This window comes from Myxine glutinosa, chromosome 12, assembly GCF_964187855.1.
Source record: "Myxine glutinosa chromosome 12, kmMyxGlut1.1, whole genome shotgun sequence".
NCBI lineage: Eukaryota > Metazoa > Chordata > Myxini > Myxiniformes > Myxinidae > Myxine > Myxine glutinosa.
This window is the reverse complement of record NC_136272.1, coordinates 94121871-94146793: the sequence shown is the minus strand read 5'-3', so window position 1 is coordinate 94146793 and position 24923 is coordinate 94121871. Positions and strand designations below refer to the sequence as shown.

Here is a 24923-nt window from a genome sequence, read left to right as displayed (position 1 = left end):
TCGTTATCTTCTTCTTCTCCATCGCGCTTGTTTTTCATGCAAAGCAGTCGTGAAAGAAATTTTACTTTTTATGGTTTCCGTTTTAAAGTCTAAAACAGTTTATTAATTCGATTCTTGGTTTAATATATATATATATTGTAGAAATATACGCATTATGGGGTATTTCGTTCCTTGCTCTGCCTATACACCGCCTCAGTTTGTCGCCGAATGTTCTAAGGAAACCCTAATTATTGTGGCGACCGACGTCGAGTGTATTTTGATTTTCGGTTGAAATATCTTCATTGTCTCATGTGAGTCTCACCGGGATCCTAGGGTTGCTGAGTGCGCCCTCTAATGGCGTTCAGGAAGATTCCTTTTCAGGGATGACGATTTGCCGGGCCCGGGGACCGTGTATACTGTATTCCATCCACCAAGTGGGAAGTCCCCGGTCGTCTCCTTCGACCGACATTATAATTATAACGGAGTCAACGTGTTGTGGAAGATCGAAGACCGCAAAAGAGAAAGAGGGACTTATGAGATGACGAGAACGGGAAGGTTAAAGGACACTCGGTACACAGAATATAAATTAACCTTTCACCTTTATTACCGGCTGTCGAATACGAGGGGACAACAAGTGTGTCGTCTTGTCCGACGGGACGGGCTATGGTGAGCCAATGGCCGGTTGTCCGGTCGAGAGAGAGAGTGCATTGCGTCATTGCTAAAGGCAGAGGCCGCGCGACTATAAATAGAATGACGTCAGCTCTGGCTGTGGGGAAGGGGCGCGGCCTGTGCGAGGGGTGGGCGGAGTCGGTTTTTCGGCCACTTATAAAGCCAGTGATGCAAGGCGCGGGAGCATTAAGAAGCTCTGCAGCAGGTGACATATGGTAGGGAGCAGTGTCTCGTGTACACTACGGCAGGTATCGCCGGGCGACGCGGGGAGGGGTGTACGGGGTTAACACCCACAAATGGATGGGGGTAAGACCCAGGAATGGATGGGGAAGCCGGTGAGGGGGTGGGGGGCGATATATTGCCTTTGGTATTTACCTACCATTGTTTACCACCTGCCTAAGATATGTTGTTGCCCTTTTGTCTCCGAACTTTTTGTTACAGGATGAATGAATGAACGGCATTGTCTTTCTCTGTGCATAACGGTGTCTGTCCGGTCTCACGTCGTCTCTGCTTATATGTCTGATCCTCTTTTTCTTTTCTTTGAATTCTCCAATCTTGTGTCTGAAATTGCACAGCTCGAGATGTTTCTGCTTGTCTGTCTATCTGCTTGTCTGTCTGCTTGTCTGTCTGCTTCGTGGGCGTTCCGACCCGGTGTATAACCTTCATGACCTCACCTGTGGAATTGGTTGATTACAGTAAACTAAGTGAGCCCTGAACGCTTTCTCACGTACATCCGATCGGTACTGAAGTTTCATCTGGAAGTCGCCTTGATGACGTCACATTGATGTGGGATGCCTGGTGCATATGGTCAAAACAAAATGGTGGACGTGGTAAAACTGGTCGTTCTTTGGTTGTAGTGTTGTGTGAACATTATTTGATCATAACTTTTTAATTAACAGAATTGATTTCTGATTGCCACTGTTTTGTGACGTGGTTCACTTATGACAAGTGAAGTTATTTTATTATGTAAACTTGTGGTTGTATTATTTACGTGCAGACAGCCAGGACCAGAACAACTTTATTTCACTTGAATGTTAAATTTTGAATAAAAATCTCATTCCAAAAAGGAAACTTGCTGTTTTAAGGACGTTATAAAGGACACAAACAGGCACGAAGAACTAATGTAGCGTTAAATAAGGTGGTGTAAAAGACGCTGCATCAACGGCGGTAAACTAGCAAAACATTTTCTGCAACCTTAAAAATTATTATTTATTTCAATTTAATTATAAACTTGAACACAAATCGTCTTTTTGTCACTTTCAAAACCCTTCCGTTTAGCAGTACTTGGAGAAAATATTACGTCATTTTACATCATCTCAGTACAAGTTTATTGTATCAATGACGTCACAGATAACTTCCATTCCTATTAATTTACAATTATACCGATGTATAATAAGAATCATGAAAATGTATAACAAAAGGACATGTTTGCGTCATATGAATCCCGTCGATTCGATTCTGGATTCGTATTTCCAAGGTAGACAGGTGTACATTGTCTGAAAAGACACCGAAGGCAGACTTTACAGAAAAGAAACATTGTGTTATATACATCGTATGAATTGTACGAGAAATGTACCGTCCCATATATGTATTTTATATGACAGGTTTTATATATTATATTTCGTCATAAAATCTCACGGTTTTCCCCATACCTGTCGACGTCACCTTTAATTGCATACGTCATTGTTATTTTTGACGTCATTCAACTGATCGGCCAACTATTTAGGATTCAATCCGTTGATTACTCGGCAGACATATCGACACAACGAAATTTAACTCTGTCCTAAAACTAGTAAAACTCGCCGTTTAATTTTGAAACATTGTTCGGATAATTCACAACGTCGAGACGATTGAGGTTTAACAATAGGGGTGATTACTCGGTTTAAAAAGCCTAATTTGGTGTTTAAGGGCGACGTGGATCGTTTTATAGTATATAGAATATTTGTGTAAAATAAACCGATCGAAAAGTTTTATTATTTTTTAATTTCGTTATGTTACCCTCATTCCAAATGTCAGATGTAGCGAGAGTTAATGACGTCAGATGACGGAGTCGCGGGTTGTCCCTCTTACAGGGAAGCCCATTGCGTGTAACCGTTTGTACACGAGGTTGTCCGTCGTCGTTGTTGCCATGTACGTACGTAATCTTTGCGTACATGTACGAAGCGGATTCGGATTGGATGGAAAAACAGAACGAATTTTAAAAAACGAAAAACAAAAATCCGAACCAAATATCGGTAACGTCTGATCGAGGGATAAGGATAACCCAATATGACGTTAGACCACCACTCGACATCGAACCTTTTCAACCCGGTTTTATAAAAACCCCCGTCACCATGTATGTAGTTTATACATTTTAAATTGCTTTTCGTGTTTAATATTGTTTAACAAAACTATTTTATTTGGGAATCGTATAATTCGTGATATTTTTGGAATATCGTTTTAAACTTGGAAAGAAATCGTCAATTACTCGTTCTTTCTTTCAATTCCTTCACTTTAAAAAACGAACTTGCATACGTATTTTGTAATTTGAGTTTTATACATGTGCATCATCCCCTCTCTCAAAAATAACGCTGTAAGAACCTTCATGACGTCACAATTCGTTTCCCCGCGAGCGAAGCGGTGCATATTTAATGCACGTTACCGTGTAATTACCGCCGTCACTCAAGGTGAGCACAGGTTGTTTTCACCCCTGTATGTCTGTCTCTGTTTGTGAACAGGATGTCTCAAAAAGTTGTGGACGGATTTTGACGTAATTTGGTGGAGAGGTTGGGTAAGCGACAGACAAAATGAGACATTAGTGAAGATCCAGATCAGATAATTTTTTAGTGATTGTTCAACATTGAGAGATGGGGGGGAAAGATATACAGCAGGATATCAACTTTTGGACGGATCCGGACGAAACTTTGTGGACAGGTAGGGTACGTGACAAGGACAAATTGATTCGATTTTGGTGACGATCTGGATCAGAGAACTTTAAGTGATTCTTCACCATCGAGAGATGGGGGGGGGGGGGGGGGGGGAACGATGTATAGCAGGATATCTAAAAAAAACGTTTGGACGGATCCGGACGAAACTTTATGGACAATTATGATGTGTGACATGGACGAATTGATTCGATTTTGGTGAAGATCCAGATGCGGATACGAGAATCTTTTAAAGTGATCCTTCACCATTGAGTGATGAGGGATAAAACCGATGTATAACATGATATTTAAAAAAAAAAAAAAAGTTATGGACGAGTTATGACGAAACAAGGTGAATGCGTTTGTTAGGTGACAAGAACAAGCCGATTAGATTTTGTTTCAGCTCCGAATCCCGATCCGGCCTATCAGTGGGATACAAAACACAAACTTGTGAGGCTGGTGGAGGTATAGTCAGATCGTGTATTCATTCGAGAACTTGTAAGAAAATGTCAGCACACCGATCTTTGAACTGTCTCGTCCGGGTTCGATTCCTGAACCGACTATAATATGTGGGATCGTTGCTTGGCAAACTGCCCGTCCGTCCGATTGACATTAAGCCGGGTGGTCTGCTGGAAGACGTGAAATATCCCACCGCGTCTTTCATGAAGACTAGGCAAGTTACTCCCAGGAACCCGAACAAATTCGTTTCCAACTCACCTCCAGTCGAATGTCAGGTCTGGCCAACCGGTTCTCGAGAGGTTTGGGGGCAAATAATTTTCTTTGGCCGACCCAATAAGGTGGGAATAATTGGGGCTGTAGTTGTTGTCGTAGTTGTAGGAGTAATAACCTCGGTGTGTGTGCTCTTCGTCTGTCTTTCGCACAAAAAGCAGTTGCGTCAATTGAAAGATGTACAGACGTAAACGTATACACACGGAAATGATCACAAAGTCTGTAGCTGAATATCACTCACGTCTCGCGCTGACAAGAATCGTGCACGTTTAAGCCGATGATTTATTTACCTACGCTACCGATGGTGGTTGTTTTCACGTCCGTCTGTGAGCACGATATCTCAAAAATGTATGGACGGATTCGGCCGAAATTTGGTGGACAGGTGGGGTGTATCTAGATCCGGATCTAGATACGAGAATTTTTATTCTCAAAATGATTCTTCACCATTGAGAGATGTGACCAAAAACTATATATATATAGCACGATATTTCAATGAGTTGTGGGTGGATTTGGAGTAAATTTGGTGGACAGGTGGGGTGCGTGGCAAGGACGAATTTATTCGATTTTGAAGATCCGGATCTAGATACGAGAATTTTTATTCTCAAAATGATTCTTCACCATTGAGAGATGTGACCAAAAACTATATATAGCACGATATTTCAATAAGTAATGGATGGATTTGGTGGACAGGTGGGGTGCGTGGCAAGGACGAATTTATTCGATTTTGAAGATCCGGATCTAGATACGAGAATTTTTATTCTCAAAATGATTCTTCACCATTGAGAGATGTGACCAAAAACTATATATATATATATATATATATATAGCACGATATTTCAATGAGTTGTGGGTGGATTTGGAGTAAATTTGGTGGACAGGTGGGGTGTGTGGCAAGGACGAATTTATTCGATTTTGAAGATCCGGATCTAGATACGAGAATTTTTATTCTCAAAATGATTCTTCACCATTGAGATGTGACCAAAAACTATATATATATAGCACGATATTTCAATGAGTTGTGGGTGGATTTGGAGGAAATTTGGTGGACAGGTGGGGTGTGTGGCCAGGATGAATTGATTCGATTTTGAAGATCCGGATCTAGATACTAGAATTTTTTTTAATTCTCAAAATGATTCTTCACCATTGAGAAAAAAAAAACAAAAAACGATATACTGTATATATCATGTTTCCAAAAGTTATGGATGAATTTGTACGAAATTTGGTGGATCTACAGGTTGGGTGTGTGACGAGGACAAATTGATTCGATTTTAGTTCAGGTCTGGATCCAGATCCAGCCGATCAGTGGGATACAAAACTTAGACTATTCAGCTCTAGTTATAACAAAGTAGTTAATCAAACATTGTAACATTTCATTGGTACAATCTTTATCTTTTGGGTTTAGTTTATTATTTTCCCTTCTCTGGACTTGCTGATTATTCCTTGGATAATCTATTGGAAGTTTCTCCAACAAACTTCCAGTTTTGAGTCTTTTTTTTCCATTGTTCCACGCTCTTCCATGAGCCTCGATATTGCACTGTACTTTATAGAAGCCCTTCAATAGAAACGTGAATTTTAATTGTGATATCAGTTGTCTATAACCTACATAGGAATGGCCCTTGTGCTATCGGAGCCTTTTGTTTGAATACACTGGTATTGTTGCCGTTATCCATGAGCTTACAGAAGAACACTTGTGATTAGTCGTCTCCTACCCAGAGGGGACTATAGGTTTGCTCTCCGTCTCAGTCCCACCTTTAGTTTTCTGCACTTTTTTTCTAAACCCTTCAACATATTCAACTGACACTTGGTACATGCCTTTATTATAAGAAGTTGCAGAACAAGGTTGAGTTTCACGGAGATATGGCCTTTTTGCTTGGAACATTCATTGGGACATTTATTGCAAAGCATTTCTCGCTCTTGTTACTTCCGCCACCGAAGGGGGATGGAAGTTATGTTTTCACCCCTGTCTGTCTGACTCTGAACAAGGTATCTCAAAAAGTTGTGGACAGCTTCAAACGAAATTTGGCGGAGAGGTAGTGTATGTGACGAGGACTAAATGATTGGATTTTGGTGAAGATCCGGATTCGGATCCGGCTACTATAATTTTTTTTTTGGGGGGGATTCTTCACCATTGGGAGAGGCCAAAAACTATATTTAGCAGGATATCTCAAAGTTGTGGACGGATTTGGATGAAACATGGTGGACTGGTTGGGTGTGTGACCAGGACGAACTCATTCGATTTTGGTGAAGATCTGAATATGGATTCAGACACGAGAATTATTTAATTTTAAAGTGATTCTTCGCCATTGAGTGATGGGGCAAAAACGATTTATATAACATGATTTTAAAAAAGTTGTGGTCGAGTTATGACGAAACTTGGTGGACGAGTTAGCAAGGTGACAAGAACAAGCTGATTAGATTTTGGTTGAGGTCCGAATCCAGATCTGGGCTATCGGTGAGATACTAAGCATAAGCTGTTCGGCCTGGCGGAGGTATGCACTCTACGAAGTGCCGTTCTAGTTTAATTTGTGATGTAATCTCAGAAATATGTATACAAAACTTTGGTTGTATATCTACTTATGATTCACGTTGTCCGTTTCTGAAGGGATGAAGTGTGAGAGACAGAGTTTGCGTGCAGATCTACATTAATATAGATCATTCGTTGTCATTTCTAATTAAATATACAGTTTAGAAATATACGAGTACCATGGCGGCACTGTGTACCATCTTTTATTCAATAATTAAGTTGGAAAAACGTTCTGATTTAAGCATAACAAGTGAAGAATGCACAGAGCCTGCAAAGCATCCGCAGCCACAGCATTTGATGACATGTGGAACATTCTTCTCGGGCCTTGCAGCTCATCTCAGACCACGGCTATATTGTACCTGTGCAGCCTGAGTCGCGTTTTGAGCTAGCTCTGAGGTGTGCTCCAAGGCCTACCTTGGATCTACTGTAATTTATGTTCTCGTGTAGATCTACTGTAATGTATAAACCACAATACAACAGGCATTTTAAGGCCATTTTCCCTGCTAGAGCGGGGGTTAACCTCTGTTGGCATCTCTCCTTGTTAACCCCCTTGCCCGCATTTCTTCTTCCACCATCTTTAGCCAAGTCTTTCTCGGTCTTCCCCGTCCTCTACTTCCTTCTACATTCATTTCCATCACTCTTCTCAACCAGTCACTTTCATCCTTCCTCACACACATGACCAAACCATCTCAACCTGTTCCACTTCACAGCATCCATCACAGGCTCTATTCCCATCATCTTTCACAGTTCATCATTTGTCTTCCTCTCTCTCAACGATACTCCGCACATCCACCGAACCATTCGCATTTCCACCCTTTCCAGCCTTCGTTGCTGCTCTACGTTCATTGTATATATGTACATACCACAATGAGGATCTGAATTGTTTATTATTGGGACATTGGAAGACAGCACATTTTTATAACTTTTCCTGGCTGCACAATAATTCACACGATTTGCCATGGAGTAATAGAAGACTTTATGCGGTTCTTTGGTTAAAATGTCCTATCTTCTTTAACAGCCACATTTATTCCCACGCTTTTGTGTGGTTGGCTGGAGGAAGTTTTTGGCCAAAGTCTTTCAGGAACCGGTTGGCCAGGTCTGACATTCGACATAGTAGTTAGGGCAAAACCTTATGAAGGACGCCATTGGATCTTTAATATCCAGCAACTAATACCGGCAGGTGGAATGCTCAGTTTAACGTCCATCCGAGGGACGGCACACACATTGATGAATCACTTTGCCTATGAAACACCAGCATGAAAGCTTGTAGCTGGATCAGGATTCAAACCTTAGAGGTGAGTGTGTGTACCACTGTCATCCTGCCACCCTTAAAATCACCTATTTTAAAAGTCCAAATCTTGAAGTCATTTGCATATATTGCATTATTTGTATAAACAGTATCTACTAATATTATTATGTATAGTTAAGCTAATTGTGAATAAGCAACATTTTTAGCTTGGTTTTTGGTGATGGTTATGTGTCTGCAACTGAACCTATTTTTCACATTAGTCTTAATGAAATGAAGTTCTCAAAGTGCAAATTTCATAGGTTGGCAGGAACATAACCCTAGTTAGAGCCCTGATGTGAAAATTTGTTAATATTTTAATTTACGTAATTAAACACCGAGGAAGTTTTATGAGGAAATGAGAGATTTGACGTAAATCTTTAGAACTATTGTATTTATGACTTCACCTTTAACTTGTCTCATCGGCCCTTCTTTCCTTGGCAGAAATCCCAAGTAACCCGACAGCATTCGTCTTCGGCCAAGTGGAGCAAGTGGGTTTCGGCGTAGAACCCAGAGCACAACGAGCCATCTGTACCACGTCCACCATGCCGCAGTACTCGTGCGTTCCAGGACCCTCCGCGACTCTCGCCTCGGGTCCCGAGCTGAGCGCGGGGGCCTCGGTCCCGTGTCCATCTCCGATAATACCAGACGAGTTTGCATGCTGTAGTCTGACTCCGCTTGTTAAGGAGGAACTTCGCTTCGCCATCCAGAGCAAGCGCTTGGCACATGGGCTCGCAGCCACTGTGGACGACCATGAACCGCCGCACAAGCAGCGACTGTTGGACATGCCTCGGCCTTTGGTAGGCTCCTCAAAAGGGTGCTTCCATCTACCTGCACCTTACGCCTTATTATAGGATGCTATAAAAACAAGGTTAACAAGATGGCGCACAGGTAGAACACTTACTTGATCGGTCTGTCCTGGGCTTGATTCCTGTCCCGAATATAAAACTGCTGAATTGGTGTTTCACAGACAGGGTGTTGCATCACGAAGTGTGCTATCCCTCGTATGGACATTAAGCTGGGTGTACAGTCTGCTAGCATTAGCTATTTGTTAAAGATCCCATAATATCTTTTGGAACGAGTCCGCCACTTGTGCTGGCGCACTGGACAAAATCCAAATTTCTGTCCTGACTTACTCCTGAGGAGGCAATGGCAAACCACCCAGCGTAACCCTTGTCAGGAGCTTGCTTCGCTCTGTCCAGAGGGGTAAGAACCACCATCACCACCACAGATAGATGAGATGCGCTGTTCCAGGAGAAAGGAATTCCAAGATTAGATCAGTGATACTGAAGCTGGCAAACCCGCTCACTGCCCGACTGTGTACGTTAGTTTCCAAACACTTCGATCCTGGTGCTGTTCAAAGATTAGGAAAACTTTGCGGTGCACGCAGATGCACACTGCCTGGGTGAGACGTGAAGCTGGATGACCTGCCTGAAGTACGGGCATCTAAATTCTGCAATAGTTTCAACCTTCACTCTGTAGGGGTAATGCATCATACAAAATAGGAATAGTTCCAGTGTGTGTGTACTGTTGAAAACTTTGCTTTTGCAGGACCCTTCCTGGTCAATAACTCATGTGAGGTGCCATACGTCCTGAACTTCCAGAAAACATGTCAGATTAGATATTTAAAATTTAGTTACTTCCTTGTTTAAGTGTAAGATTAATAATTGTACAGAAAACCCAGAAACACTTATCCGATAAAGGATGTTATGGAGGTCCTACCTTTTCACCTCACCTGCTGCGTTAGCTCCAACTGACCCTAGGGTCCAGAGTTTGAGCTCCTGCCGTGCCGTTGACATACCACCAAGTGCCTTGACTCAGCCTGTCGTTCTCTAGGTCGGAAAAACGAGTACCGGCTTACTGGGATGAATGAGCCTTTCGAGTATCCTGCTCTGTCGAAGTGGCGACCCGTCCAGGATTGTGCCCTCTAGCCAAGGAAAAATTGCGGCGGCAGCCCCACGTGTCTAAATATGTCAACGGAGTAGTTATTCAGACACATGGAGGAGCTATATGACAGCGCAACAGGTTCATAAATTATAAAGGTATGGAAGAAGGGGATGGGTGGGAATACACAAGGATGAAAGGAGGAATTAACACTGGTGAGACATGAGTCTGGACTTTGGGAGGGTGTCCTTGGGAATTCACATCCTGTCTTGAAATACCATTGGTGCAGAAGGCCCAGTTTTCAACCACCTCGAGGAGAAAGGTGGGAAGCAGGATCACCAAATTAACTATATTACTGACCAGGAAGCTTTATTTTTACACTTTTACATTTGACAACACATTCATAGGTTTAGCCTTTAAAAGATATAAGGAATCGTTTTCTACACCTGCAGTCTATAATAGAGATGGGTGATTGGCCTTTACAGGTGTAGTTTTTACCTAGTCATTCCCACCTGCTGACATTAATTGCTGGACGTTTGAATATCCTAGGATGTCTTTCGCAAAGAGTATTTGAGTCATCACTGGCCCCCTGACCAAACCACCTTCAGTCATAAAAACGACTTGGGACATAAATGTTCCCAGTCGATCCCACAAAAGGTGGGAATAATTGGGGCTGCAGTCATAGTCTTGGTTGTTCATCATGCTGTAGCATGTGGTAGTTCCATGGGTGGTTGATGTTTAAAGGGCTTGACCTGAGATAGCATTAACATGTGTTCAAAGGGGTTTGGGAAACACGTGTGTTGTGTGTGTGGTTCCAGCTCACGCCAGCGGAGGAAGAGAGGAAGAAACGCAGACGCCAGAGGAATAAGGTTGCTGCAGCGAGATGTCGTAACAAGAAGAAAGAACACACGGAAACGTTACAGCAGGTAAGACCTGTTACCTTCAAGCTTGATGCCATGGGTTGCATCATGCCGGGCATTTATAGGCCATGCGGTCTTCCGTTCTTAACCTTTTCCACACTGTAAAAGCACACGTATCATGATCGTCCCCTTCGGCTCGTGTATCATTCGAACTGCATCAACATGACGAGCATCAAGAATGCTGTTCTCCTGCGCAATGCATGGTATTTATAGTGTAACTGCGATTCGGTGTCAGTTTCTGGGGGATTTCGAAAGGCTTTAGAGACCGATACCATTTTTAACTCGTCGGTGACTTGAGTGTCAACCGAGATGAAAAGGATTTGGATCGCTCCCAGTAAAATAAAGAATTTCAATTACTGCACGTGACGTTGTGCTGGGCTGTGACAGGTGTAAAATTGGCCATGAACCAATGGAAACGTTTGTACAACAACAATAACGGACGGCAAATGGATACCGAGTTTTTTTCAAATCCCACCTGTTCTTGATGTAGGTGTTAGCTTCGTTTTATTTGGGAGGGAAACTCCACCCTTTAAGAAACACACACCCCCCCCCCCCCAATCAAAGTTTGGTGGAAATGTAAAAATGTAAAAAAAAAAAAATGTCAAAAAAAGAAATGTAAAAAGTTTAACCAAAATGTCAAAAATGAAAAAAAAGGCAAAAAAAGAAATGTAAAATTTAATCAAAATGAAATTTTTTTAAAATGTCAAAAAAAAGAAATGTAAAAAGGTTAATCAAAATGTAAAAAAATTGTAAAAAATTTTATAAAAAGGAAAAAAAAATTAAAAAAGTTAGTCAAAGTTTGTTGCAGTAAGTCAAAGTTTGGTGGAAATGTAATAGCAAAAGGTATAATGCCTCCTGCTGGATGTCACGGATTATCGAGAGAGCTGGGATATCCAGTGCTCACCTTTTACCTGTCTAGCCTGGGTTCAACAACCATCAAGGATGAATCTCATTGAAGATCATCGGGCATTGCGTCACAGGAGCAAGCTATCCTATTGGATGGGACGTAATGCTGGCCGTTCTACTTGTGGACGTTAAAAATCCCACCGTGTCTTCTGAAAAGGGTAGGCCACTGTGCGCTGGTACCAGAGCAAAATCAGATAAACCCTGTGATACAACACCCCTGTGATAAAATAAATCAATCCTGTGGCACATTAGTAAATACTGAATACCATTGAAATCCCAAAGCCTGGCTCTAAAACAATGTGAATGGGGTATGACGGAGATGCAAGTTATCGCTGGCGTTGGCTGTAATACCAGTTGACCACCCACCTGATGTCAGAGTCAAAGCTCCTCTTCTGACTTGCAGCAGTCATTACAAGATGGTGCTCTTTCTCTCCAGGAATCCGAAAGGCTGGAGAAGATAAACGGTGATCTGAAGGCGCAAATTGAACAGCTGAAGAACGAGCGACAGCAATTGGTGTACATGCTCAATCTTCATCGGCCAACGTGCATCGTGCGTGCTCAGCAGGGCCAGACACCCGAAGATGAGCGAAACCTCTTCCTTCAACAGCTCACGGACAGGCCCTGACCGAAAAGGGTCTACACCCTCATTCATGCACATCTTGGCATATGTATATATATATATAGAACCTGTTGCCACTCACACCCTCATTCTTACACTTCTTGGTCTATGTATATAATATATATAACCTGTTGCCACTCACACCCTCATTCTTACACTTCTTGGTCTATGTATATAATATTGTTACGGATCGCGGTTAGATGTTATTTCGACCGAGCGGTGGTGTATTACCGCGACCTAACAGTTATTCCCCGACTAGACCCCGATTCCACCCAGACGTTGACCAAATCGCGCTATGCTAAATCAATGATGGAAAGGACACAACGACTGGGATAGATGAAACGACGCAAGGGGTACAGTTCTCAAGACCTCCGGAGGAGGATATAATTACAGTGGTGGAGAAAAGGGGTAGATTACAAGGTAGTGAGGTAAAGACACAGAAGAGATAGGCACTTAAATACAATCTTATTTTATCCCAGACAGACCACAGACAAACGGGACAAGGCTGACTTACACAGGGATTGATGGCAGGAAGGGACAGGTAGTCGATAGCACAAGGTGAACCTTGGCTCGGGGACAGGATCAAGCACGGTCCAAGAGATGCAGGGAGGTCTCACTGCGCTCGGAAGGGACGTCTCTCTTGCTCCATGCTCAGCGCGCATCTGACGTCACCTCCCTCTTCCTGCGCATGCTCAGCGGGGAGTGACACGCCCTCGGCTGGTTGGCTCCGCCCCAGATGGGACCGGTCCGCCGCTCCCATTGGGTGCGGGGGTTACCGGGCTCCGCCCTTGACGAGGAGCTGACAGGGAGCCCCTATTTGGTAACCCCGTCGAGCACATGTTCGATGGCGGCTCGCTGGGAAGGCCTCATGCCCTCCCAACACCCCCTACCAACCAAGCCGGAGTGAGGACGCGCACTCCCTGTGCACGCCGTTGCTGTTGTTGTTGTTGTTGTTGCTGAACCGTGAGGAAGAGCTGCGGGGAGGTATTGGGAGGTCCTAAACTTCCTAACGGTGCCATACAATCACATTCTGGTGCAACGAAGGGTCAGAATTAATGGAAACGAGTCCTTAACTGACATAGACTAAGAATAACTAGCAAGATGTCCTATAGTTGTCTTACATGAGATGCGGTGAACCTGGGCACGACATTTAATGGGGGAAATAGGGGGAGGTCGGGTCTACAGAGTGTTGTTTACAGAAAATGGGACTAGGGAATGGGGGATTGGGAATAGTTGGGAAGTATTGAGGAAATAGGGGAATATTTACAAGCGGATATGGATGGATGCAAATCCCATATCCGCAACAATATATTGTTGCGGATCCCCCGAAGCTCGTTCCCGTTACAAAGGGGAGATTAAGCCCCCTTTTTCCCCCCTGGGTCTTCGGGTCCGCGAGACCGAGTCGCCACTTCCGGGCAAACGTGGAAAAGGGTTTCGGGACAAATTTGCACGTACCTTTGGTACTCACGCCGCAACGGAAGCGGGGATCGAGCCTCGCACGGGCCACGCTTAATCAAGTACGCCCGAGCGGAATGCGTATCACATGACTCGTGCTGTTACTTTTCTATTGGAACCCGATTAGAGCGGTTTTACTCGTAGCATGTGAAGCCAATGATAGAAGAGACAGGACAGGCAAATCAGAAGGAAGAACAGAATTTATTTACACCATACAAGGATTTGTAGAAGGAAAGGGACACAGAGCAGAGCTTAGTCAGTCTTACTAATTTCCCAGACAATGGGCCCACTCACATACACGGGGAGATGGTGGAAGAGAAGTTCGCGCGCCTGCTTCGGTCGCTCCGGGAACAGCTCACTCGTGGTGTAGCCCTCTGGCGGTCACGGCACGTATCCAGGCGAAGGCAGGCAGGAGGAAAATCGCGCGTCTGTGGCCCGGTGCGGGTCGTTCTTTACAGCGCGCGATTAATACTGCGCGGGGAACAGGGCAAAGTTCGTGTACAACGAGGCAATTCAATTCGTTCTGCCTTCTCGTGCCGTTCATTCTCTTGATCTCGTACGTTCTGCCGTCTCGGATCTCTGAACTCTCCACTCAACTCTTGGGCTGCGCAACTCATCTGACTCGGAACTCATCTCTCTCAGAACTAATCTCATCCGGAACTCATCTGAGGTGGGGGGGCTCGGAGCAGGGTTTGGGACTAGGGAATGGGGGATTGGGAATAGTTGGGAAGTATTGAGGAAATAGGGGAATATTTACAAGCGGATATGGATGGATGCAAATCCCATATCAATATACATTGATATGAAAATACATTCAGAACTCCGCTGCCCGTCTACTCACCCATTCCCGGACCCGTGACCACATCACCCCCGTCCTTTACAAGCTTCACTGGCTCCCCATCCCCCAGAGAATCCAGTACAAAATCCTCCTCTTGACATACAAAGCCCTCCATAACCTGGCCCCATCCTACCTGGCTGACCTCCTCTCCAGACACACTCCCACCCGCAACCTCCGCTCTGCTAGTACCAACCTCCTGACCCCCTCCATCCGGACCAAATTCAGATCCTGGGGGGACAGGGCCTTCTCCATCGCTGCTCCCACCCTCTGGAACTCACTACCTCACACCATCAGAGACTCCTCCTCACTCACCACATTCAAAACATCACTAAAGACCCACCTGTTCAACACTGCATTCAACATTCAACCCACAGCATTTAACCCCTGACTATGTCTTCTCCTTCTCCCTCCTTTTGCTTTAAATATTTCCCTATTGATTCTTGTCTTTTTGCAATTGTTGTTTTCATGTATTGTTATGCATTATGTTTGCCACTCTGTCAAAGCGCCTTTGAGCTTCTGGAAAAGCGCTATACAAAATAAATGAATTATTATTATTATTATTATTATTATATGGCCCCGCCCCAGAGTCTCACTCGAATATTCCAAACCCCGCCTCTGCCGCAGTGGTAAGCCACTCCCCTCGAGCCCTGATTGGCGGCTCGTTGCTTACCGGTCACTCCTCCTGCCCCGCCTTCCTTCGGCCTCAGTTGACTTGTTCAGGCCTGCCGCGTGGTATTTCAGTGCCAAACCAAAAGCATCGAAGCAAAGCACCAAAGGGACACCTAATCTCACTGGCCTACTCAACGCAAAACTAAACACAGGAAAGGACTACGCTTACATTTATGAAGAAATAACTGAACTATCGCGAGGCTTCATGTTGTGGTGTAACTAACTAAGAGGGGAAATTAACCTTTATTTCAAAACCGCAACAATATATAACCTGTTGCTACTCACACCCTCATTCTTACACTTCTTGATCTATGTACATAAATATATATATAGAACCTGTTGCCACTCACACCCTCATTCTTACACTTCTTGGTCTATGTATATAATATATATAACCTGTTGCCACTCACACCCTCCTTCTTACACTTCTTGATCTATGTACATAAATATATATATATATAGAACCTGTTGCCACTCTCCCTCATTCTTACACTTCTTGGTCTATGTATATAATATATAGAACCTGTTGCCACTCACATCCTCATTCTTACACTTCTTGATCTATGTACATAAATATATATATAGAACCTGTTGCCACTCATACCCTCATTCTTACACTTCTTGGTCTATGTATATAATATATATAACCTGTTGCCACTCACACCACACCCTCCTTCTTACACTTCTTGATCTATGTACTGTACATAAATATATATATATATATATATATATATAGAACCTGTTGCCACTCCCTCATTCTTACACTTCTTGGTCTATGTATATAATATATAGAACCTGTTGCCACTCACACCCTCATTCTTACACTTCTTGGCGATCTCTGTACTCTACTTTTGATTTTGGTCTTGTGACTCGGATGTTCCTGTGTACAAATGCCCTTGTCCGACCTCCGCACTTTATGGACATGTTCGACTTGATGTCAAAAATCTTCAATATATATCTCGCTGCGGGAAAGGCCGTTTCCTGCCCGAGTCTGGACCCCAGGAGTGGACTATTCATAGAACGCGTGGCTGTGGGAATGGCGGGAAGCTTATGATTAATGTTCGACTGTTAAAGGTTCCGAAATAACCTGGAAGAGGAGCTCACAAATTACACGTGGGTGCAAGCTCCTGCTTGAAAAGGCAAACTTACCTGTGCAAGGTATTTACGATATGGACCAGTTCACTGGATGGCTGCTTTCAATGACGCGCACGTTCAATTTGGCGCCACGTGACGTCATTTTACAATTCCACTGTTTGGTCTCAAATCGAGTATTTCCGAGACGAAAAAGCCAACATTCACCTGTCGTGTTTGCTTGTGTATAAGGTGTTGTGTTTTGCACGTATTCAGCAAAGTGAAGGTAAATATAGAACATGTTGAAGTGTGAATATTGTTTGTCATGTTGTATGGTGTTTTGTAGCAAGAAAATGAAAGCACAGATACTGTATATGAAATGTAACTTTTCTTTTGTTTTTATAGTTTTATATAAATTATTACGTATCGAATTGCACAGTCATACATGTTTGCTAAATATCACGAAAAACAGTTTTTATTTTTTATTTTTGTAATATCTAGCCAACATGGTGTCCAATAAAGCTTTGTGTCACTTTTCCTTCTTCGTTTTGTTGAAAATAAATTGTCAAATGAGGTGTACAAGTTATTTTTAATCGTTGCAGTATTAGGCAGTATTATATTTGCGCAGTATTAGGGTGTATTCGCATTGTCGATTTGAGCAAGGCTGTGATTTATCCTTTTCTCAAGTTACAGGCATAGATATATATATATATATATATATCTATGGTTACAGGTACACACCAACACAATCAATAAAGCGTGCAAGAAGCGGAATGAAAACAAATCTATATAAACTGAACGTGACTACAGTAGTGATTTCAGCCGATTTTACGCGGAAAACTACTCGGCGAAAGTAACTTGATTCTTTTGATTGGCGGAGGCAGTGGTACTGTGGAGAAAATTTATAAGATAACAAACAAAAACAACTGCATAGCCAAAATCGCCACAAAACACGAACACCATAGGTTATGCTGCCCTTAAAACAACAATAATATAACCAAAAAAAACGGTTTGAGTTGCCGCCATTTTACAAGCGATTTTACTTCTTTTTTTGTGATCTCCAGAAAAAGGGAGGGTATGGTGTGAGGATTATAATTACAAATTAGTGGAAATAAAATTGAGGATTAGATATTGTATTTAATAACGTCCCCTTAGAAAGACATCGTCCATTCAATTCATCGCTATTTGGTGTCAATCGACAACACCGGAAGTTGTGGCCAAGCAATCCCCATAAATCGAACATTGAGATCGTAGAGCAAAATAAAACAAAGATTAAAAAGCGAATGGTTTGCTTTCTATCAATAACGCCGAATCGTTGCATATTTGATTCTATAATACACTAGGCCTAGCAATAATAAATCGATGGTTGAATTTTAGGCGGTGTATAGTAAGGAAAAAACTTTACATCAATTTCCAATTTTAAAATTGCTTTCGGATTTTACTGCGAAACAAACAAACATTACAAACTTATAATAATTAAAATTATGGTTGAACATATGAAAAGATGAACACGATAAAAAGAATGCATGTCAAAGAAATAAAATTAAACCCTCGGAAAAAAAGCAATAGGCACAGTGACGTTATAAACTCTTTAAAATATAATGTTCTTTCACGCAATCTTAGAGAAAATACATACGATACGATTAACCTTTTCTCGGTCGATCAAAAAAAATCCCCGAAATTTTATAAAGGAACGTGAAGGTCCACCGGAAGTTGACCGTATTCAGCCATTTTAAGCAACGAGGCGGAGGGCTTGCTTCGGAGGAATTGAAGGCAGTTCGGACGTTTTCCTCGGTTACCTCAGAACAGCGACGAGGCAGACATGGTGAAGCTCTTCGTGGGCAACCTGCCAGCTTCGGCGAATACGGCCGAGCTGCGGACTCTTTTCGAGCAGTACGGCCAGGTGAACGAGGCAGACATTATGAAAAACTACGCGTTCGTGCACATGGAGAAGGAAATCGATGCGAAGAACGCCATCGCCGACCTGCACAAGTCCGAATTCAAAGGCAACCACATCAACGTGCTTTATTCCACCACAAAGGTGCGAAACGCCATTAAGATATTTGTGGGGAATGTGGACAGCTCGGTGTCGAGCCGGCAGATCAAGGAAATGTTCGAGAAATACGGGCGAGTTCTGGAGTGCGACATCGTCAAGGATTACGCCTTTGTGCACATGGAAAAGGGTCCAACCGTCATGGATTCGATCGACGCCTTGCACGGGAAGACCCTGGGCGGGCGAGCACTCAACGTGAAACTCTCGGTGAGCACACACGGCCGGGAAGAGTTCGACGGGCCTTCCGGGGGCTTTCCGGGCTACCGTAATGGCGGGATGATGGGCATGCTACCACACCCTCCTGCCGGATACCCGATACCGTCCGTCCCGCCGGGCTACGGTCGACCGTACCCACCTCCACCTCCACCACCGCCGCCGCCGCCTCCGCCGGGTTACGGTCGCCTTGGCCCCAGAAGAGAAGTCCCCGGGCGACCTTACGCACTAGATCAGCGCTACCCTCTTCATCCTTCTCCTTACTCGGATCCGTACGAGAGACGTCCGCTTCCTGTTCAGCCAACACACGCTCCTGTACCACCTGCTCATCTCCGCGACCCCTACGAACGGCTGTCGATCTACTACCGCAGCGCCCCTCGGCTGGCCAGGGAACGAAGCCCCGTGCACCCCTATCCGACGTCCAGCGCCTTGTATGCTCGTCGGGCCCTGAGCCCACCGGCCGTCGCTTCTCGCTACCGGCTCTCCGAATCCTACGAGCGAGATTCGGCCTACGATCGCTACAATGGCGTCCGTAGAGTGTACTAGGGCGGTCTCCGTGGGAATGGGCAGCGGAACGGATTGGGGCGGGGTCCATCGGTGGACTGTTTAATGTACCGAGAGTTTTTGGAGTGGGTAACTTGGCGTTTATGATAACTCGTACTTACCCGTTCAGGTAGGCGGACATCTAATTAACATAGAAAACTGATACCAGTGTGCCGTTCCGATTTAGCTCGTATCATCTCCCACCCTCACCTTCCCTCTCTCTCCTCTCCCAACATTCAGATAATCCCATATCCCTTCCCGATCATCCCATATCCCCTCCCCTTCAGATCATCCCATATCCCCTCCCCTTCAGATGATCCCATGTTTCCTGCCCCTCAGATGATCCCAATCCCATGTTTCCTGCCCCTCAGATGATCCCAATCCCATGTTTCCTCTCCCTCAGATCATCCCATGTTTCCTCCCCCTCAGATCATCCCATGCTTCCTCCCCCTTAGATCATCCCATGTTTCCTCCCCCTCAGATCATCCCATGCTTCCTCCCCCTCAGATCATCCCATGTTTCCTCCCCCTCAGATCATCCCATGTTTCCTCCCCTTCAGTTCATCCTATACCCCCCACTCCTAGTTCATCCCACATCCTCCAATCCCCCCCAAGCTCATCCCACATCCCCTGTTCACATCCCGTACCGCCCCGTGAATTTGTACCCGCTCGATTCTAGATTTGGGTGAAAATTATTAGGTGCTCGCGTGTTGACCGAGCGAAATGGGGTTGGCGTTGTTCTTTGATCTTGTTTATCCTGTTAATGCATTCATGTTGATACTAATTTTCCCAGTTACATTTACCCGGCTCGTTTCTCCGAGCGTGTAGTGCGATTCATTGGTGCGTTTATCATTGATAATCATCGTCATAATCGTCATCGTCATCATCGTCATCATTTACGCGCACAATCGGCCCTGCTTTGTAAATCGGCTGATGTTAGTCCGTTCTGGTTGTTTGAGTTGTTGGGCGGTTTTTCCATGGCGTGTACCAGGTTGCGGTCCGCTAGGTCCGCCACATTTTCTTGTGCCTGTGTAATCTCAATCGTCATTGCGTATATTATTATTATTACTCCGCATTCCGCCCTGTATCGCGGCTCTTGAGGTTTTAATAAAATACTTTTCAGCCCCAACGTTTCGCTCGCACACCGATCGCCATCGCTGTTTTGTCTACCTCGCACCACCTCCTGCACAAACTACAGTTTGCGTATCACTCCCTGAACATCCGATGTTCATCCATCTTTGTGTCTGCTTCAAGTCCTACTGTATTTCCTCCCCTCAACTTTTGTTTTCCACATTTTCCTCCATAGTTATTTGCCATCATCCACTCTTTGCACACGCACACCCACATCCACCCGTGTATATCCCATACACCCCCTTAACCGCACACCTCGATACACCACCTCCCCACACTCCTCGGTTCACCACCTCCCCACACTCCTCGGTTCACCACCTCCCCACACTCCTCGGTTCACCACTTCCCCACACTCCTCGGTTCACCACCTCCCCACACTCCTCGGTTCACCACCTCCCCACACTCCTCGGTTCACCACTTCCCCACACTCCTCGGTTCACCACCTCCCCACACTCCTCGGTTCACCACCTCCCCACACTCCTCGGTTCACCACTTCCCCACACTCCTCGGTTCACCACCTCCCCACACTCCTCGGTTCACCACCTCCCCACACTCCTCGGTTCACCACCTCCCCACCCTCCTCGGTTCACCACTTCCCCACACTCCTCGGTTCACCATTTCCCCACACTCCTCGGTTCACCACTTCCCCACACTCCTCGGTTCACCACTTCCCCACACTCCTCGGTTCACCACCTCCGCACACTCCTCGGTTCACCACCTCCCCACCCTCCTCGGTTCACCACTTCCCCACACTCCTCGGTTCACCACTTCCCCACACTCCTCGGTTCACCACTTCCCCACACTCCTCGGTTCACCACTTCCCCACACTCCTCGGTTCACCACTTCCCCACACTCCTCGGTTCACCACTTCCCCACACTCCTCGGTTCACCACCTCCGCACACTCCTCGGTTCACCACCTCCCCACACTCCTCGGTTCACCACTTCCCCACCCTCGGTTCACCACTTCCCCACACTCCTCGGTTCACCACTTCCCCACACTCCTCGGTTCACCACCTCCCCACAGTCCTCGGTTCACCACTTCCCCACACTCCTCGGTTCACCACTTCCCCCCACTCCTCGGGTCACCACCTCCCCACCCTCCTCGGTTCACCACCTCCCCACCCTCCTCGGTTCACCACTTCCCCACACTCCTCGGTTCACCACCTCCCCACCCTCCTCGGTTCACCACTTCCCCACACTCCTCGGTTCACCACTTCCCCACACTCCTCGGTTCACCACCTCCCCACCCTCCTCGGTTCACCACCTCCCCACACTCCTCGGTTCACCACTTCCCCACCCTCCTCGGTTCACCACTTCCCCACACTCCTCGGTTCACCACTTCCCCACCCTCCTCGGTTCACCACCTCCGCACCCTCCTCGGTTCACCACTTCCCCACACTCCTTGGCTCACCACCTCCGCATCCTCCTCGGTTCACCACTTCCCCACACTCCTCGGTTCACCACCTCCCCACACTCCTCGGTTCACCACCTCCCCACACTCCTCGGTTCACCACCTCCCCACACTCCTCGGTTCACCACCTCCCCACACTCCTTGGTTCCCCACTTCCCCACACTCCTCGGTTCACCACTTCCCTGTCCTTGCACGCATCGCCTCATACATGGGGTACCCTCCCGCCCTGTCACACCTTTATTTGTGGGGTCCAGTGCCTGACCCCCATATCTTTGTCCCCCATGCCCTGCATCCCGCACTTTGTCATCCAGATGTGTCACACACGTTCCACACTTTGCTCATTGTCTGCAAAGTCACAACCAGTCCATTTTCATGCTCTCATGCTTTTCTCTCCACTGTTTCTCCTTACCCCACCTCTTTTCCCCTCTGATGTGATGTGCTGTTTCCTTCTTTCGCGTTTCCTTCAAACCTCACTATTTCTCGCCGATTAAAAAATAAAAATCTGATTGCTCTCACTCTAATTCCTCACCCCAAAATTAAAACTTCCACTCTGTACCCCGCTGGGTATGCTAAGGAAAAACGGTATGTTTTCAGGTCCCAATGTTCTTCAATGTGTCTGCGGGTAAGGTGTGCGTTGTGAAGACACAAAAATGCAGGAAACCGTGGGGGATTGGGGGGGGCGGAGGGGGGGGTCCCACCCACGTGCAAATGTCAAATTGCGGTGACGGAGTTCCGGCGTGCCCATTTCCAGAGAATGTCATTCATTCGCGTTGAAGCTTCAACTTCAGGAGCCGAAAGACCAAGGTACAGTGCAACTGGAAATTCCTCCACTGCCTTCTGCTTTCACTTGTCGAGGTGAGTCTCACTTCCCTATATAAATGGTCTGTGTGGCTGACATGAGTGACTACTGACTGCGCAACACCAACACCAGATGTGTGCCACCTTTTGACGCACAGTCAAAACGTTTCGCCACATTTCTGAAGCCAAATTTCTACACGTCAAATCCTTCTTTTGATGCTTTTTTTCAGGTGCTGTGCTCTCATGGTCACTCGGCCACACTTGACATTCAATCGGTTTGCCTTGTAATCTTATTTAGCTTCGTGTAAGTTGAAGTTTACCTGTGCAATGGCACCAGCCACCTATCTTGCTAAGAATCCACAGACATGAGCCTCTGCGTGGGGCCCTCCTGCGGCCATTGATCGGGGTGGCGGAGAGCCTTTCATTCCCAGGTCACTTTCTGGGGTCGCCGAGTACCTCGATGAAGGCGGTCACATAGCTCGGTTGGTAGGTTTCATGGGGGCTGGTATTTTTAATTTGTTCAGGCTGCTGGTGCGACGCATCAACTTTTCGTTGAATAACCCTCTAATGACTACGAATGGATCTTTGAGGTTCACCGTATAATTCCTTCACTTTCATCCGAGGGAAGATGCACTTGATGCAACTGCTGCTGCTGAAGCACCAATCCGACAGTTTATAATCTGATCGGGAATCGAACCTGGGCTCGATAGCTCAAAGGCGAGTGCTCTGCCTCTGAGCTATCTTGCCAACCCTTCGATGCTACATCGAAGTAGGTCTCGTGCTGTTCACCAGTACGCTCCATAACTCCCTGCTCCTTATTATCTCCGCCACCGAAGGTGGACGGAGGTCATGTTTTCACCCCTGTCTGGCTGTTTGTCAACAGGATATCTCAAAAGCTTTTGCCCTGATTCGGACGAAATTTGGTGGATGTGTTGGGTTCGTGACAAGGACAAAATTATTACATTTTTGTGAAGATCTGGATCCGGATACTATAATTACCCTGCGCTGCAAAGCGAAAAGCAGGGTTAGGCAATCGGGTACGATTGTACGTGCGTGTCTGCGTTTTTAAAATTCATTTTCTCGGCAACCGTTGGTCCAATTGACACGACATTTTACCAAAGGAGCGCCTCCACCTGTAGAATATTTTATTCATAATTATGACGTCGTAGGTCATGTGCTACGGACACCTTCTTGGAAAAAGGTTACACCTCTATATCTCCGAAACCGCTCAATGGAAAAAAAGGAAAACAAACATGCCTCATTGTCAAGTACTCCCCAAGGGGAATAGGATATGTTGATGATGTCATTGGTGCCTTCGTTATGACATCATAATTTGACAAGTATAACGCTTTATCCGATCAGTATGATTTTTTTTTCTCTGCAACTGTTGGTCTGATGGACACAATTTTCACCACAGGAGCACCTTCACCTGTAGAATATTTGAATAATATTGACATAGTTCACGTGATACAGATGCCATCTTGGAAAAAAACGAAAAACATTGCACCTCCATATCTCTGAAACCGCTCCATGGAAAAAATTGAAATGTGGATAATTGTAAATAACTCTGCATGTGGAACAAGTGTTAATGATGACGTCATTGGTGCATAAAACCATTGGTGCCTTAATGTGGTGAAAGTCATTGATGCCTTAATGATGACGTCATAATTCGACAGGGACAACGCTTGGTCTGATCAGTTTGAAATTTATTGAGCGTGATGTACGCAACAATTATATGAGAGAATATAAATTTATGATGTCATCACTCATGTGGTCTGGCAGCCATATTGGATCAAAAAAAAAAAAAACCCTTTAAAAACAAAAGAGTTGGCTCACCAAGTTGACTGCGCAGGGTAAGTATTCTATGAATAGCATGTAGTTTTTTTTTTTTAAAGTGATTCTTCACTATTGAGAGATGGGGCTAAAAACGATATACAACAATTGCTGTCAAAGTTTTGGATAGATTTGGCCAAAACTTGGTGGACAGGTTGGGTGTGTGACAAGGAAGAATTGATTCAATTTTGGTGAAGATCCAAATTTGGATCTGAGAATTTTATAAGTTATTCTTCACCATTGAGATGTGGTCAAAAACGATATCTCACTATAATTCACCAGATGTCCGTCTGTCCGTTCTAAGGTACCGCAAAAACGGCTGAACCGATCGCAACAATATTTTGGGTGGATATTCCTGGGACCCCTTGGAGTAAAATAGGCCATATTGTTTTTCCATTTTTTTTCCAAGTTTTCCAATTTTTCCAAACACGATGGAATAATATTTAGCGATATGAACAGTGATGTGGCTTTTGTTGAAATTCTACGTTCC

General features: G+C 45.1%; 2 protein-coding genes across 2 annotated transcripts; both read left to right on the top strand.

The window, feature by feature from the left end:
* The first annotated feature begins 851 nt into the window (after positions 1–851).
* Positions 852–14229, top strand: ATF3 (activating transcription factor 3). Its single transcript, XM_068132099.2, has 4 exons — positions 852–954; positions 8534–8889; positions 10792–10899; positions 12236–14229. Exons 1-4 carry the CDS (start codon positions 945–947, stop codon positions 12422–12424), a joined length of 663 nt encoding a protein of 220 aa, XP_067988200.1. The 5' UTR covers positions 852–944; the 3' UTR covers positions 12425–14229.
* Positions 14230–17510: 3281 nt separating this feature from the next.
* Positions 17511–20388, top strand: LOC137437624 (uncharacterized). Its single transcript, XM_068132098.2, has one exon. The coding sequence runs from the start codon at positions 18274–18276 to the stop codon at positions 19261–19263; it is 990 nt and encodes a 329-aa protein (XP_067988199.2). The 5' UTR covers positions 17511–18273; the 3' UTR covers positions 19264–20388.
* The last annotated feature ends 4535 nt before the right edge of the window (positions 20389–24923 follow it).